Here is a 15,498-nt window from a genome sequence, read left to right on the forward strand (position 1 = left end):
TTTGACCTTAGCCAGTACAACGCCAGTTTACCAAAATTACACAACAAAATCCATGTCGTGGGTCTTTCTTCAATTGTAGTTCGCATGAACCATAAACCACTCCAACTATGTTGAAGGTGTCTTCACATTAAGTCAAAAGTCCTATGTCAGGGCCCTTGGCCCTGCATGAGACAGTTCAAATATCTCAACAACAATCTCTATTTTAGAACATACTATAAACCTCTAGTACTAATCAAGGATACCAGCAACAATGAGCAAAAGGCTTATGTGTCTTCTTACGCACACTAACCATCTACTATGAATCAATAATATTTGGTTTAGATCAGGACACCATTACAGAAACAATAGGCTGCAAGGATTCTATCAAGTTTCTCCAATGCTGAATGCAGTGCCTACTTACGGTATCATCCCGTCAAGTCAATGGCAAATCCTACATTTATCACACCAATTATGACAACCTCGTCCACTTCTGGATCTCTAATATGCTTTCCATAGCAGCAAGTTGACTCTATTGACCGATCCAGGAAAGGGCAAAGGAAAGAAAAGAGTGTGACAACACCTCTTCTTCAGACTCTTCACTGGAGAGAGAATATACCCGATGGCAAGAAAATCTTCGTGAAAGGGACCGGAGCCGAAGCCCACAGCTGCTAAAAATGCAAAAACTTGGGAGGCGTTCATTTATCAATTTGAACGAACTGCCGGTAGATGACAATGCGAAATCAGGAAAAATGTGTGTAGGCCCCAGATTGCCAGACCGATGTTGGCTTTGAGTACGTTCGATGGTAAACACAGATGATGATTCCAAGGCCTTAAAAAAAGCATTCATTTTGGAGCAGCGCTTCAGCAAGAAAGACGATCAAACCAGATTGGAACCAAAACATTCCGTCGAGAATGTAAAGACAAAGATTTTTCAAGGCATGTAATAGAGAGGAACTCAGAAACATTCAACAAGACGTTAAAACAATTGAAAAGCAAACCTCAAAAGCAAACCAGATGGCGATATATGGATAAAAAAAAGCCAATTATGACCATCGACAAGTCTACTTTGCTGATGGTGCAGAATCATCGACCGATAAAGAAAATATGAGCAGTCCTTTGGATTATGCGTTGCATAACCTCACACAAATTGTCACAAAACTAGCTGATGTAATGCTTTCATCTAAACAGAATAACTTTGGATTGGCTAAGCAATATAATCTGAGTTCTTCTGATAAAAAAATCATGGAAGATCACCAGTTCAATGGAAGATCACCTGATCAATATAAACGTGGAAGATCTCTTGAGCAATACAATCGCGGTAAATCGGCAGATAGAAGTACACCAAGCTCAATGCATATCGATCAGCAACATCCCCACTAAGCTAGAGATCATATAGTCCCTAAAGACAACGGTTAGCATCTCCACGGACAAACTCCAGAAATCCCGAATATTTCAGACAACGGTCACCCTCACCAGTATACGGAGCAAATCAAAGTAACCCCAACAATGGAGCAAAGGGTCGGACCAGTATGACAACTCAGATTCCAAAGTCTATTGGCAATGAAACATCACCTAATCACAAAATCGAACATAGGCCCACTGCCTCGTCCAATATTGTCATCAGACGAACCATTTGAAAGAGCTTAGTAGTACGAGGTACTATACATGACCAGAATGTGAGCATGATTGTGGACACTGCTGCAATGATAACATTAGTAAATCAGAAATTAATTCCGGCAGAAAATTTAGATTTGGAGAACGTAACGCTACGTGGTTTGGGTTAACAGCTTGTTATTGGGAAGATTATAATATGAGCGTCACTGATGAGTCTTATGTAGACGAAACGCGCGTCTGGCGTACTAAATTATAATCCTGGTACCTTTGATAACTAATTATAAGGAACGACTCTCGACATTAATAGAGAAAACATACATTGGGATGTGTGCAAAGAGCCATTAACAGACGATGTTACACTTAGGCTAGTTATTTTGGACACACTGATCGCAGAGATAAACCTAAGTACTCCCACAATTACCATCAACAATAAAGTGCTAAATGTACCATTTGTTAATAGTGGAAACGAGATTTTAACTCAGCTAGTTTGCATAAAACGAACTATCACAGTTCCGCCAAATTCAAACATGACTGTCACCATTAAAACTAATTAAAGTGCTGACCAGAAGTGCAGTTTATGACCATGCTCGCTGAAATGTTGCAAATTGGTTACGCACGTAGTTGGAAAAGGAAATAGTTGCCCCTTAACCATTTTAAATGATGACAATCGTCTAATACGCCTGAAGAAAAGTATACCTATTGATAACAGAATAATTTGACGATGTAGTGGGTACTGCAGATGAAAACGCGATAAGTGACGTAAGACGTGGCATTTAAGAGACACGAGAAAAGGTGTCCTCGGTACTGCCTCAAAGTTCAGATGAGTTACCTTCTATTCCAACACATTTAACCGACTTATATTAACGTCAATCGACTCTTTTCAACCAATTTCATTCCAACCATTAAAACTGAAAGCGTTTAAAGAACAATTACAATAACATGTAACATATTGATTAACATTTTGAATTTCACTATTTGTTTTTGTGTATGCAGCTATATTTGCAACTTATGTGTTATAGAAATACCCAAATTATTTGTTTTATACTTTAGAATTAATTGATAACAAATTCAAGAACAATGAAGTCAATTTTTAAAGAATCATTACTTTAATTTCCGAAATTATAATGAATACCTTTAGGACAATCTTGAATTTTATAACGTTTTCCGCCATCTTGAAATGGCAGTCATATTGGATTTTTTAAAGGGTATATAACCAAGAACTACTATGGTCAAAACATTTCATGTTTTCCTCATCAAGTGAGCAATTCTGCTCTATATCTGCACCAATCGGCCGGACTAAAATGATATAAAACTTATACACACTGTTAATTACCACAAAACACAGATAGAGTTTAAATGTTGATGGCGCCATTTTTCCAGTCAAGAGTTATACATGTACCCCTGTACTAAAAGCAAAATTGCTGAATTGTTCGTTTCCGTTCACTAACTTTAGTTTGCTTCAACCAAATGTTATGAAACTTATAAACAATGCTTATTACCACAAAACACAGACACAGTATGAATGTTTGGTGATTTCTTTTTTCTGTTCTAGGGTGATGCTCCTTTACAAATGAAAAAAAAAATGCTGATATTTTGTTTCCGATCTCTAACTTTAGTTTGTCTCAATTCAATGTAATGAAATGCATATACAATGATTATTGCCACAAAACTAAGTTTAAGTTCAAGTTTTAGTAGCGTCACTTTTAAAGTTCTTGAGATAGGTCTCTGTACAACTTTATATGTTAACGAGGAAATCAACTGAGTCCCTATGTCAATGGACACATTCTCCATTTATTTAAGTTATTTTATTTAATCCTTGGCCGAAGAGAAAAAATACGGAAATTAATTGAAACCTTATAGTTTTTTGGTGGGGTTCGTGTTGTTTATTCTTTAGTTTTCTATGTTGTGTCATGTGTGCTGTTGTTTGTTTGTCTTTTTTTTCATTTTTAGCCATGGCGTTGTCAGTTTTTTTTTAGATTTATCAGTTTGATTGTCCCTTTGGTATCTTTCGTCCCTCTTTTATAGTCATAAATAACATTGTTTATTCATCAGATCATGCACAATTGATTTTGTTTTGAAAATAACAATAGAGAAAAAAATAAACATTGTGAAAACTGAAAAACATACTTAGATATGCATAAAAAATATTTTATCTGATTTGCGATGGTTGCTAAGCAAGATATTAAATCATGGATACATTCCTGTGTAACCATGGAAACATTGAATTAAGAATTATATGAGAATTGCATATCTGCACTAAAGGTACTCATAAATATTCTTTAGTTCCACGTTTCAAGCTTAAAAATTACACTCAGTGATACTAAACATCTTTTTAAATGTTCTTCAACTGTTAACTTAAAACTAACTATGCGTTGCTAAGGAAAACTCGGGTTGATTTGACGGATTATATAGATACAAAATCAAATAATTTTTTCATGCAAACATTGTTTCTTATATATCAATATAGGAGTCGACTTAATATGAGCTGTATGAAAACATTTGATTTTTTTTTTTTTTTTTATGGATAACATTGGATAAAAAAGTACTTTTGTGTGGTCACTAGGCAAGATTGTGGTTGCTAGGTTACTATTAAGAACTTTTTAAAATGATAGACCCAACAATAGTAATTATTCAAGTGTTTGGTAACACATTACCATTCATTTTAATAGACTCAGAAGTCTTTTCCTTGGGTTATTGCAATAAAAATGGATATTATAGTTCGTTTTATAAAATCCGTTGCTAGGCAACTAAATAATCCCATAAACACAAAAAAATCCACATTTTTTTAAGTCACTATGCATAGACTAATGATGGATTGAATATGAAGTCATTATTATGAAGAGGGGGCCAAATATGCCCCTTATCATACCTTGTCCTTTGTGGCCAAGATGTTACGCCACAAACATAAGGTGTCAATATTGTTTTAGTACACCATATCCGGATTTCGACAATAATAACATTAACGGTACCAATTTTACTGCACCAGATGCGCATTTCGACAATACATGTCTCTTCAGTGATGCTCGTGGCCAAAACATTTGAAATCCAAAGCTTATATAAAAGAGGAAGAGCTATAATCCAAAAGGTCCAAAAAGTATAGCCAAATCCGTGAAAGGTCTCAGAGCTATGAATAAGGGAGATACATTCCTTAATTTATAATACTTTCTAACATTTTGTAACAGAAAATTTTTATAACACAAAAAATCCGTATTTTCATGCCAGTACCGAAGTACTGGCTACTGGGCTGGTGATACCCTCGGGGACTAACAGTCCACCAGCAGAGGCATCGACCCAGTGGTAGTAATAACATTAACGTGTCTTCAGTGATGTTAGGGATCGGAACGGTATTTGGAAGGCCATATAGATTACCCTCAATTTAAGATACTCTTGAATTTCAAGAGCCAATATGTATATATATATATATTACTTTAACATGAAGAGCCTTTATACCAGAAACTAAAAATATTATCTCGCGCACGTTGTTGTATAATGTTTACTTTATTTGCAGAATGTCTTTAAAATAAAATTTACTCATCAAATTGACCAGGATGTGCAAACTTGGAACACAGTAAAAAGTTTAAAAGATTTGATAGCAGGACATTTGCATATTTGCTAAAACTTAAATTAGAAGACAAAAACTTCGTCTGAACATACACATGTCAAACGATTCCTTTGTATAATGTACTATAGAAGGACATGTAGGTAATTGCTAATCCTTTTACATCCATAACGTACCAAATGGATTTGAACTAAAATTATGTATTGTAATTAGGTAAATATGATAACACTGCTTTGAAGAATTTCACGGTTTAATTAAAGATTGGCTGTAAAAATCGCATTAGGTATTCTACATGTTCTGATGCTTATTCCGTTGAGGATCTGAATCCCTAGAAGCTATAACACTTTATTTATTGCAGAATAAACGGTGGAGTTTGCTCCATGGGAATTGGAATTGACTTCCCTATCGTGTTGCAGTCTCGTGTAATTTCTATCTTTCACGGATTTTGGATTGTGAGAACCGATGTGATGATTATAAGAATAACCTGTAGAATCCTTTGTCTTGTATTATTGGTGGGTGTGTTGTGTTCTTGTGTAAAACATTAATTACTTATGTGTTGTCCTCTTGTAGAGTCTCTATATGACACCATTCGCAATGTATCCAGAAAGAGCAGCAATTTGAACACATCAAATCATTTAATACCACATGCGTTATTGGAAAGAAATGACAAAGCAGTAGGCATATATAATGAGTGTTTAAAATTAGGCAAAGACAGACAAAATAAGGTTCGAATAATCGTAGTTGGACCAAAAAAGTCAGGAAAAACATGTTTAGTGAGAAGATTGCTAAGAAAAGAAATTGAAGATGTCAAAAGTACTAATGGAGTAGAAATGCATGCTTTAAAATGTAAAGCAAAGTTAAGTGATATGACATGGATTTGTCAAGAAGGTATGCTTTATATATTTTTAACTTAAGTTAACTTTGAGCTGAAATTTAGAGTTTTGTTGATTGCTAGGCTTTTTTACAAAATGAAAATAAAAAGGTACACTTAATAAACAAAAAGCTTTCGCTCGATCGAGACCCTTTTGCAGTTTTCGGGAGTTAGCTTTCTGTACCCTAAATTAAATATGAACATTGCAAATTAAGGCAAAAGTAGTGTACCAGTAGACCAAAGTCGGGGTTGTATAAGAGTATAGTATTGATTTGTTTGAATTATTTATTTAATTGAAATGTTATTCAATAAAGCGCTAGCCCCAGTCCCACTAGACCACGATCGCACCACGCTCACTGCGATGTAAAATAAATTCAGATCGTGGTGAGCTCGCAGTATGATCGACTTATTCTGCTTTATTATTTAACCTCACTACAATTATCTCGTTTTTTTCTATTCTTATCACGTCCTTACTACAAATATGCTACGATCATCCCATTGCAACTCAATCTTATCACGCTTCTATTGCGATTATAGCACTCTCTAACGACGATCATACCACGTTCATACTACGATAAACATCGTGTTCCATATGAATACTGTATCACTCCTTCTATTTCTCATTGATACGTAGAGTTTTTTGGAAACAACGTGGTCATGCAACCAAAATCAACAATAACTTGTGGGTCTGGTGGTAGGGGTAGATGGAGCGGCACAGTGATATCTGACAGTAACGAATCGGGATCCAGTTGATATATTATATATGACAAGGACAATGAGCATGATGATCGTAGCATAAACATAGTCGTAAGAAAACCATGAATAAAGGCACGAGGATGACGGCATGTTCGTCTTTAAACCGTACTATTGAACAGCGTGGTATAAACGTGATATAGTCGTGCACGCGGTACAAACGTGATTATCGTAGTTAGGTCCTAGTAAAGATGGTACAGCGATCTTTGCGATCTTGCCTCGACCTTACTGCGTTCGCACTACACTTCTTCTACAACCTGACTTCGCCACGACTGCACCACGATGGTTTTGAACATGTTAAAAGTTGGCATCGCTCATCACGATCATAAAGACCTCACCACGACCGTACTACGACCTTACTGCGATCTGCACGATCGCACTACAATCGTCAAAGTGTTCATTTTTTCACAGATCGTGTCCTAGTGGGACTTCGGTACAAACATTAACAAAAAATTTTAACAATACTGTTTTGAATTTTTCAAACTTTCATAATTTCCTGTTATATGGATTAGGTTTCTGGAGTGTTTGATACAGTATTTCCAAAACAACCAACATACTAGTTGGCATAATACATTTAACATAATATACACCTTTTTAATATATATTTGATAATGGTTAATCATAAAACTAAGAAAACTTTAAGAAATAATAAATCATGTATACATGTCAAATATGATAACTTTTAATTTTCAAATCAATTCCCCTTGCTTCTATTGAACGCATCATTTCATGGATAATTCTGTTTAAATAAACTGCCAATGATTCAACTCTCCAGCCGATCACAATGCATAACGAATTAGAAAATTATAAATGAAAGTAAGGCTTTAAATAGGAGCATTAACTCACACCAACATCAAGCTACATAGGGCCATACAATTATTAATGTAAAATATTTCAAACAGAAAAAAACACAACGGTCTTATCTGTATACAAAACGAGAAACGAAAATGTAATGTTACACTTTTGTCTCATGTTTGTACCTGTCGGGAGCCTGCTGTTTAGTTTTTGTCGTTTGTCATTTGTTGGTGTTGATCATTGAACACACACAACACAACTATCATATTACAATTATAAAAATCGAATTCGATCACCTTTGTTAGTTGTTTTATTGAACGCCATTTTAATCAGGATAAGAGTTGTTCTTTAGACACTGTTCTTATACTTTGTGTGATGTCTATGTTATTTGTGTACCTATGTTTTTTAATATTGTGTTATAGATCAAAATTTTTACTCTTTCAGTGTATGTTTACTTGGTTTTTTTTTTTTAACCTCTTTTGATCGTGTTTAAGTTTTTCATTTGATATTGTGTAATTTTATGTTGTAATGTGTTTCAGAATCATTTATTTCAACTGAGCCATTAAAGGGGAGATACCTCTTTGAGTAACAAATGTATACTGGACTGATAGGGAAATTGAGAAATTTTACTTGTAGCAAGAAAACAAGTTCGGTGACACCATTTTTTTCTATTTATTTTTTCAAAACATTTTTGAAACCTATTTTTTCACAATTTATTTCAAAACTCCATCTAATAATGTTTTCTTATGCACAAAAATGTGTTTTTTCATGATCATTCTAAGCAAATTTAGGCAATTTTCAACGACTCATAGCTTGAAAAAATAGCTCGGTGACCCATGTTTTTTATTACATGTTAGAAAAGAGCATAATAAAATCTTCATTTTGGCAAAGTATAAAAAAATCTATCTCGGAAAACTTATACCTATGATCTACATATTTCAGAATCATCAATTGAGAAGGATGTAAACTCAAGGCTTTTAAAGTCTATAATAGACACATATAAAGAGATTGAAGACACTAAAGGTGGTAATACCGACCAACATTACAAAAATACAGAAAATACTGATAATTCAACGGAAGATGACCCATTTTCAATTGAAACCGACAAATGGGAGCCAACATATGATACAGTTGATGCACCCTGTACCTATGATAGTAAAAGGGTCGAGTACGAAAATATCAGTGAAGATCTCCATGATTTATGTGAAATACTAAAAGCACCTATAGACGAGGACGATTTTGTACAAATTGATTTCTGGGACTTTGCTGGCGCCACGGAATATTACAATACACACAAGGCCTTCCTGTTAAAAGATGCTATTTATATTGTGACTTTTGATGTCTCCAAAACTACCCAAGATGTGTCTGTTGAGGAGTCTAGATGTAAGGACCTTTGTCGTGTTGATATGTAGTTCTTTAAGTATAGATTACAATATAAAGAATGATGGTAGAAATTTATCAAGTTCGATGAATCTTAAGGGGCGCTAGGTACAAGATAAAACAAAATCTTAAGTATGATATTTTTGGTCAATCATTAGCAAAATTGAAATAGTTAAATAACTATTCGCTTTTAGCAGTCAGTATGGTTCAATTTTGTCAAATTCATCTAAGAAAAATAGAGGATGAAGACTTCACTTGAAAGTGAAAACTCAATCACTTAAAAAGCTGTATTGATGTCAAATTCAATTTAACCCTTTAGCTATAGATAGATAACGTATGAATTGTGCGTGTTCGGTTATTTAAAGTAAAGAAATGTCAAGATTGAAAGTGAAACAAAGGAAAATTATTTGATTAACTGATATGAACCACATTACATCATTCATATACAGGCAAAATAATGATTCACATATATTATAAATATATAACACGACATTTAACAGACAACACAATCCAATTGCATGAGTTCGCTTTCTATTTATATCTACATGTATATTTAGATATATTGCTTATATGACCATTGGAAGTCTTCGGAGGTCGACTCAGTAGTTAATTAGATCAAATCAGGACTGAAATACACATGAAACGAAGCTACATATGACCAAGCCCATGCCCTCAAAATTATTTATTTCATAATTTGGATACATGTTATACATGGTTATAATTCAAATATAAGAATTTGAGTAAATCAAAATATTATGTAAAAGGCGAAAACGATTTTGTTTCGGCAAATCAATTGAACACGTATATGCTTCTTGTTATCGTTCTACATCAAATATCATGCATTTCTATTACACTTTTGTATGTGTGCTTATTCAAATATCTCTAGCTTGTAAAGATGCTCATGGTGTGTTTGCATATATTCATAAAATTTATTGACGTTGTTTGCGAAGTCTTAAAATGCATCTATATAGCATGTATGTTTTTCTTTTTGCAGATGAATTAAATTTTTGGCTAGAAACAATCCGAAGTTTTGGAGCATATTATTCTATCATTCCATCAGTATTTATTGTCGGGACTCATACAGACAAATTTAAGGTTGTATTTATAAGTTGTTTTAAAGTAGATCGAATTAAAACGTCAAAGATGAAAAAATATAAAAACTAAAAGGACTTAAATAGTCCTTTTCGTTAGATTATACACAAAAAAACTATGATATGCGCTTATGAAAGTGCAACTAGAACAGTTAATACTTTGTTCTGTAATATTAAACAAATTTATTCAGCATAAATGCTGTAAAAATCTTTTACAAAGACTATAAGCACCTCAAACAGTTTAGATTTAGAACTACATGTATTTCGTTTTTAATTGTTTTAGTTGTTTTTTGATGTTTATAAAATCCAGTCGTTTTACCAACATATAAAAGTTTCTATAATGGAACGGCGATTAAGAAGGCTTTTAGGAAGTATGTGCTACTGAGGACTTTACATTCGTAGTTGACTTCCATGCTTCTCCTTAAAAGAGGGACGAAAGATACCAAAGGGACAGTCAAACTCATAATTCGAAAATAAACTGACAACGCCATGGCTAAAAATGAAAACGACAAACATACAAACAATAGTACACAAAACACAACATAGAAAACTAAAGAATTAACAACACGAACCCTACCAAAAACTAGGGGTGATCTCAGGTGCTCCGGAAGGGTAAGCAGATCCTGCTCCACATGTGATACCCATCGTGTTGCTTATGTGATAATTAATCCGGTAAATAGTATAATTCAGTAGGTCACATTCATGAAAGGGAAGGGGATTGTAGTTACGACGTAATGAACATATCCGATATCATTTGTGAAACGGTTATTCCATAACGGTCAACCAACTCGTCATGGCGTCCGTAAAATTTACGAAGGGTTTGATTTCAACTTCACCATTTGGAACTCTTGGTTTAATAGCTTCCTTGTAAGCAGCAACCCTCTATCAATGTGCACATTTTAAGGTTTAAAATCCCTTTCTCGTGCTGAAATAATTTATAAAACAACGTCTCCCTAATGGAAGTTTTTTATATTTCAAAATAGGATGAAAGATAAAAGTACGCCAGACGCACGATTCGTCTACATATGACTAATCAGTGACGCTCATACCAAAATATTTATAAAGCCAAACAAGTACAAATTTGAAGAGCATTGAGGATCCAAAATTCCAAAAATTTGTACAAATGATTTGTCAAAATCGTGAATATTTCCAAAATTCATTCTTCTTGGCAAGGGTCAGTTTTATCTGGGGTCCATAATCTTTGTTTTTCATGTTCATTTGCTTTATTGTTTTTAAAGGGTAGTCGACAACAATGTATGCATTACTTAAAGACAGAGGTTAAGAAGGCTGTTGAAAATGGAGAGACCAGGAAACATGTGCGTAATTACTATTTAGTATCTAACACGGATGATACGGATACAGATTTTGAAGAAATGAGAGAGCAGTTACTGGTCACTGCGCAAACACCGACGTCCTGGAATGAGACTAGACCAGTTCGTTGGATTTACCTTGAAAAAACACTATTGGAAGAGCTTAATATTGGCGAGTTTGTGTTATCTAAAGCGAAAATTTTAGAAATTGCAGCAAACACAAATCAACCAATTTCCGATCCAGATGAACTCGAGGCTTTTCTCGTTTATCACCATCGTATTGGTACGTACACATACTTCAAAGATTTACCTGACTGTGTTGTTTTGTTACCACAGTGGATTGCAAATGCATTTAGATGTATAGTATTTGCAGATATATTTCACGATGATGTATCAATGATAGCTGAATGGAATTTGTTCCGAACAACGGGACGACTAAGCGACAACCTTTTAGATCATTTATTTTCATGCCAATCTTTAGAAATTAAAGAGCATCGCGAGAAAATTCTAGCGTTGATGGAAAACTTTGATATAATAGTCCGTCCTAAAATTAAGCTGGAATCAAACGAAATTGTACAGGAATCACATTACTTTGTTCCTTGTATGACAAGGACACAGGATATTGCTAAAGTGATAGGTCTCTTTAAATGTGAATCGAAGTCGTCGTGGTTATGTCTCGAACTTGAGTTCTTACCACCGCCGTTGACAACCAGTCTTCTAATTGCGTACAGTCGAGAACTGGCCGTTGCTTCAGTTGTTAATTCAACAGGTGATAACGGCCCAGTGATTTACAGCAATTTTGCATTATTTTATCTAAAAGAGGCTGAAGAAGAAATGCTTTTAATAGCGGCTCACAAGAATATTATACAGATGCAAGTTTGGAAACGGGGACACATAAAACGGTCTTACAGCTCATTAAGGCAAAAACTTAATGAATGTATTCAAAGATTTTGCAGATTCTTTCAAATGAAATTGTGTTACAAAACGAAGCTAAAATGTTCAGCTTCAGCATTGGCAGACTGTGCTGGAATGGAAGATATCGATAAGTTTAAAGAGGAAACACAGTACTTTTGTAAAATGCATTCTGTGTTCCGTTGCACAAATGAGATGTCGTCTGATTGGATCGAAACTACATTAAAGGTAAAACAATCACCAGCCCCGTAGCCAAAACCTTAGGACAAGCTTGAAATTACGGATATGGTTTCGATTTAGATTTACTGTTACATTTTGTAATAATTCTAAAAATAAGGAATATATATATATGATTCTTTGCGACTATGCCAGACGGTATTATTTCGGTTGGACCTGTTCTTTAAAATTGGTATTAGGTTTTGATTTTCCAATATTCCGACCTCCAGCTAGCATCACTGAATAGTTTATAATTGTCAAAATGCGTATCTGGGGCAGTAATATTGGTACCGTTTGTGTTATTTTAAACATTCGGTTAATTACAAGATAATAGCCGTTACAATCGGCAACGGTATAATTCCATATCACTGTGCCCGTGAACTGAAGCAAAATCGTTATCTTCTTTTCAAGTGACCACTTCCCCAAAATAATGAAATAAAGAAATAAGTATTTTCTAAATAAATCCTATCATTTCCATATATTGATTGTATTGTGTTCTTTGAAACAAATTATTTAATTAAGATGTTGTCAATCTTTATTTTTTCAGCAAACCCTAACCAAAGAACAGATAAATGCATCGCGAATGTCTATGATCATGCGTGGTGTATTGACAGATGCTCTTTACGATCGACTAGCTGTGGATTATACTCCTCTACGATCGAGAACAGAATGTGATATTCCTTATGTGTATGCTGAACTGAGACGGCAAAATCGACACATGCCAACAAAAGGATCATGGGGAGGGAGTTTAACAGATATCAAAGACACGCACAAGAAAATTGGAGATGACATTGAAAGGATAAGACTTGTTCGAAGTGAAATTTTACATCTGTCTCCGTTTGCGATAGACAATTCTAGATATACCGATTTATGCAGACTTGTCCGAGATGTTGCAAAACGAATGGAACTTAACAATAACAAAAATACAGATTACACGAATGATGTGAAAGATATTTTGCAACGAGGTGTTAGCCACAAACAGTTCGAAGAGCAGGAAATAGGAATAAAGCATGGTAACAGGAATATATTTGGTTGCCACAATTTTACATGTAATACATTGTATACGCGATTGTTTCCGCATAACGCTATTCTCGTACGTTTTAATACGTAGATCTATATCTATGAAAATGATTATGTGATATGATTGTCAATGAGATTACTCTCCCCAAGAGACCAAATGACAAAGAGAATAACTCATATAGGTCACCGTACGGCTTTCAACAATGAGCTAACCCCATACCGCATAATCAGCTATATAATTTCCCGAAAGGAAAAATGTAAAACACTCGCACCCGCAAAGTGGAAAAGGATTAATATAAGTTGCAAAACTTGTTTTCCAATCCACTATAAATAAATATGTTTAAACTAAAACAATTCAAACGAGAAAAACTAACGGCCTAATTTATGTACAAAAAATGAACGAAAAACTAATATGAAACACATCAGCAAACGCCAATCACTGAATTGCAGTCTTGGGACAGGCACATACATACAGAATGTGGTGGATCAAACATGTAAACGGGACAGTGGTGTAACAGTACAATAGAAGAACAAACTATAAAAATCAGTTGCAAAAGGCTCAACTAATCATATGGATACAAATAGAAATACTACACAAAGTGGAGGTAACTGAGTACTAGTCTTTCCCAACAACAAAAATATAGTCACTAAGTACAGATCTGAGAGTACTCGCAGTTAATGACAGATAGCCACTATCAACTAATAAAAAAAATCATGCCTCTTAAACTAAATCGTCTGTCGGTTTATTTGTTTATATTTATAATTAGTAATATTCATATTACTAAATTTGCAAATATTGTAAGCACAAAAATATTCAATGGAATTGAATAAGGTTTATTACTTATTTGGGTCACTTACATTACAAATGCGCAAATATATCTAAAGTGTTTAGAAAAAGGAATACTATTGATTTTAAGATATGATTTTGAAAAATACGTGTTTTTCGATGACTCTGTTGTCTTCTAGTTGTATTAGTTTGATGAATCGGTAGTTTCCACTTGTTTAAAATCTAAGTTGAGCATTTCAAGACGAGTAAGTCATAACTATACGAAAGACGACGGTAAATATGAATTTTTATCTAGCCAAGATTGTTCAAACATGAAATCGTAATATCTAGTTTTAAGCTGAGTGAAAGGATACTAAAATGTTTATCAGTAAAATATAGTGCATTTTATATTAAAATATCTCTAAAAATACATGCTAATGTGAATGCATATTATGAATGTAAAACTAATCTCTTATAAAAGACATAAAAGTCATAAAAGTTGATTTAAGTCAAGATATGTTTAAAGTCCTTATACGCCATTTTCAAAATTGAAAGTGAACAACAATGTTTATAAAAAGAAATCATGAAAAGTTAGTGCTGTAATAAGATAATGCAAAGTCATGTATTTGTTCAAAGCAATACTGATACATCAATACATGTCTCACTCTCTTATTTTCTAGAAAAAGACCACAAGTAGCACTTTGTTTGATAGGAGTTGATGGCAGATACACACACTCTTTCGGTCCATGTCACTGCATGATTTTACAAACAGATGACTGTAAACTGAACTAACACCTATATTTTAACATATTTGATGTATAGCAATGTAGTTTTTTTTATAGCTTTCTGAATTTTTTGTTCCGATAGTATTATTTTTTTCTAAAATGGAGTGTAACGCGATATGTTTTTATCTTATATTTGTAAGTGGTTGTGCTTGAAACAGATTCTTATTTTAAACTAAACCAAAACATTGTTTGAGCATAATTGGTTACTTTAAATTATCCAGATGTTACTTTAAGTATCATTGTTTTCACTTTTTAATAAATTAAATTTAGTTTGGAAATATCTAAGTATTTACATTACAAACGTGTATGTTTTGAAGTATGTTGAAAAAGTGTCAAATCAACTCTGAGAGGTTTTTTATTATTGGTTGTTTAATGATAGCTGCAGAAGCGTTATGATTTTATAAATGGGAATATAGACACTATAGTGAAAATCAAACACAATGAGTA

The 15,498-nt window shown here is 33.8% G+C and overlaps 1 protein-coding gene across 1 annotated transcript in view; it reads left to right on the top strand.

Moving 5' to 3' along the window:
- The window catches only part of LOC143042306 (uncharacterized), a 216,546-nt gene extending 201,307 nt beyond the window's left edge, over window positions 1-15,239 (top strand). The window contains exons 14-19 of the mRNA XM_076214578.1: window positions 5,723-6,040; window positions 8,514-8,954; window positions 9,946-10,046; window positions 11,281-12,492; window positions 13,028-13,493; window positions 14,947-15,239. Of these exons, the coding sequence (XP_076070693.1) occupies window positions 5,723-6,040; window positions 8,514-8,954; window positions 9,946-10,046; window positions 11,281-12,492; window positions 13,028-13,493; window positions 14,947-14,963 (2,555 nt within the window). The 3' untranslated portion in view covers window positions 14,964-15,239. The remainder of the gene's footprint in view (window positions 1-5,722; window positions 6,041-8,513; window positions 8,955-9,945; window positions 10,047-11,280; window positions 12,493-13,027; window positions 13,494-14,946) is intronic.
- Window positions 15,240-15,498: the final 259 nt, after the last annotated feature.

Source organism: Mytilus galloprovincialis, chromosome 8 (genome assembly GCF_965363235.1).
Source record: "Mytilus galloprovincialis chromosome 8, xbMytGall1.hap1.1, whole genome shotgun sequence".
Taxonomy (NCBI): domain Eukaryota; kingdom Metazoa; phylum Mollusca; class Bivalvia; order Mytilida; family Mytilidae; genus Mytilus; species Mytilus galloprovincialis.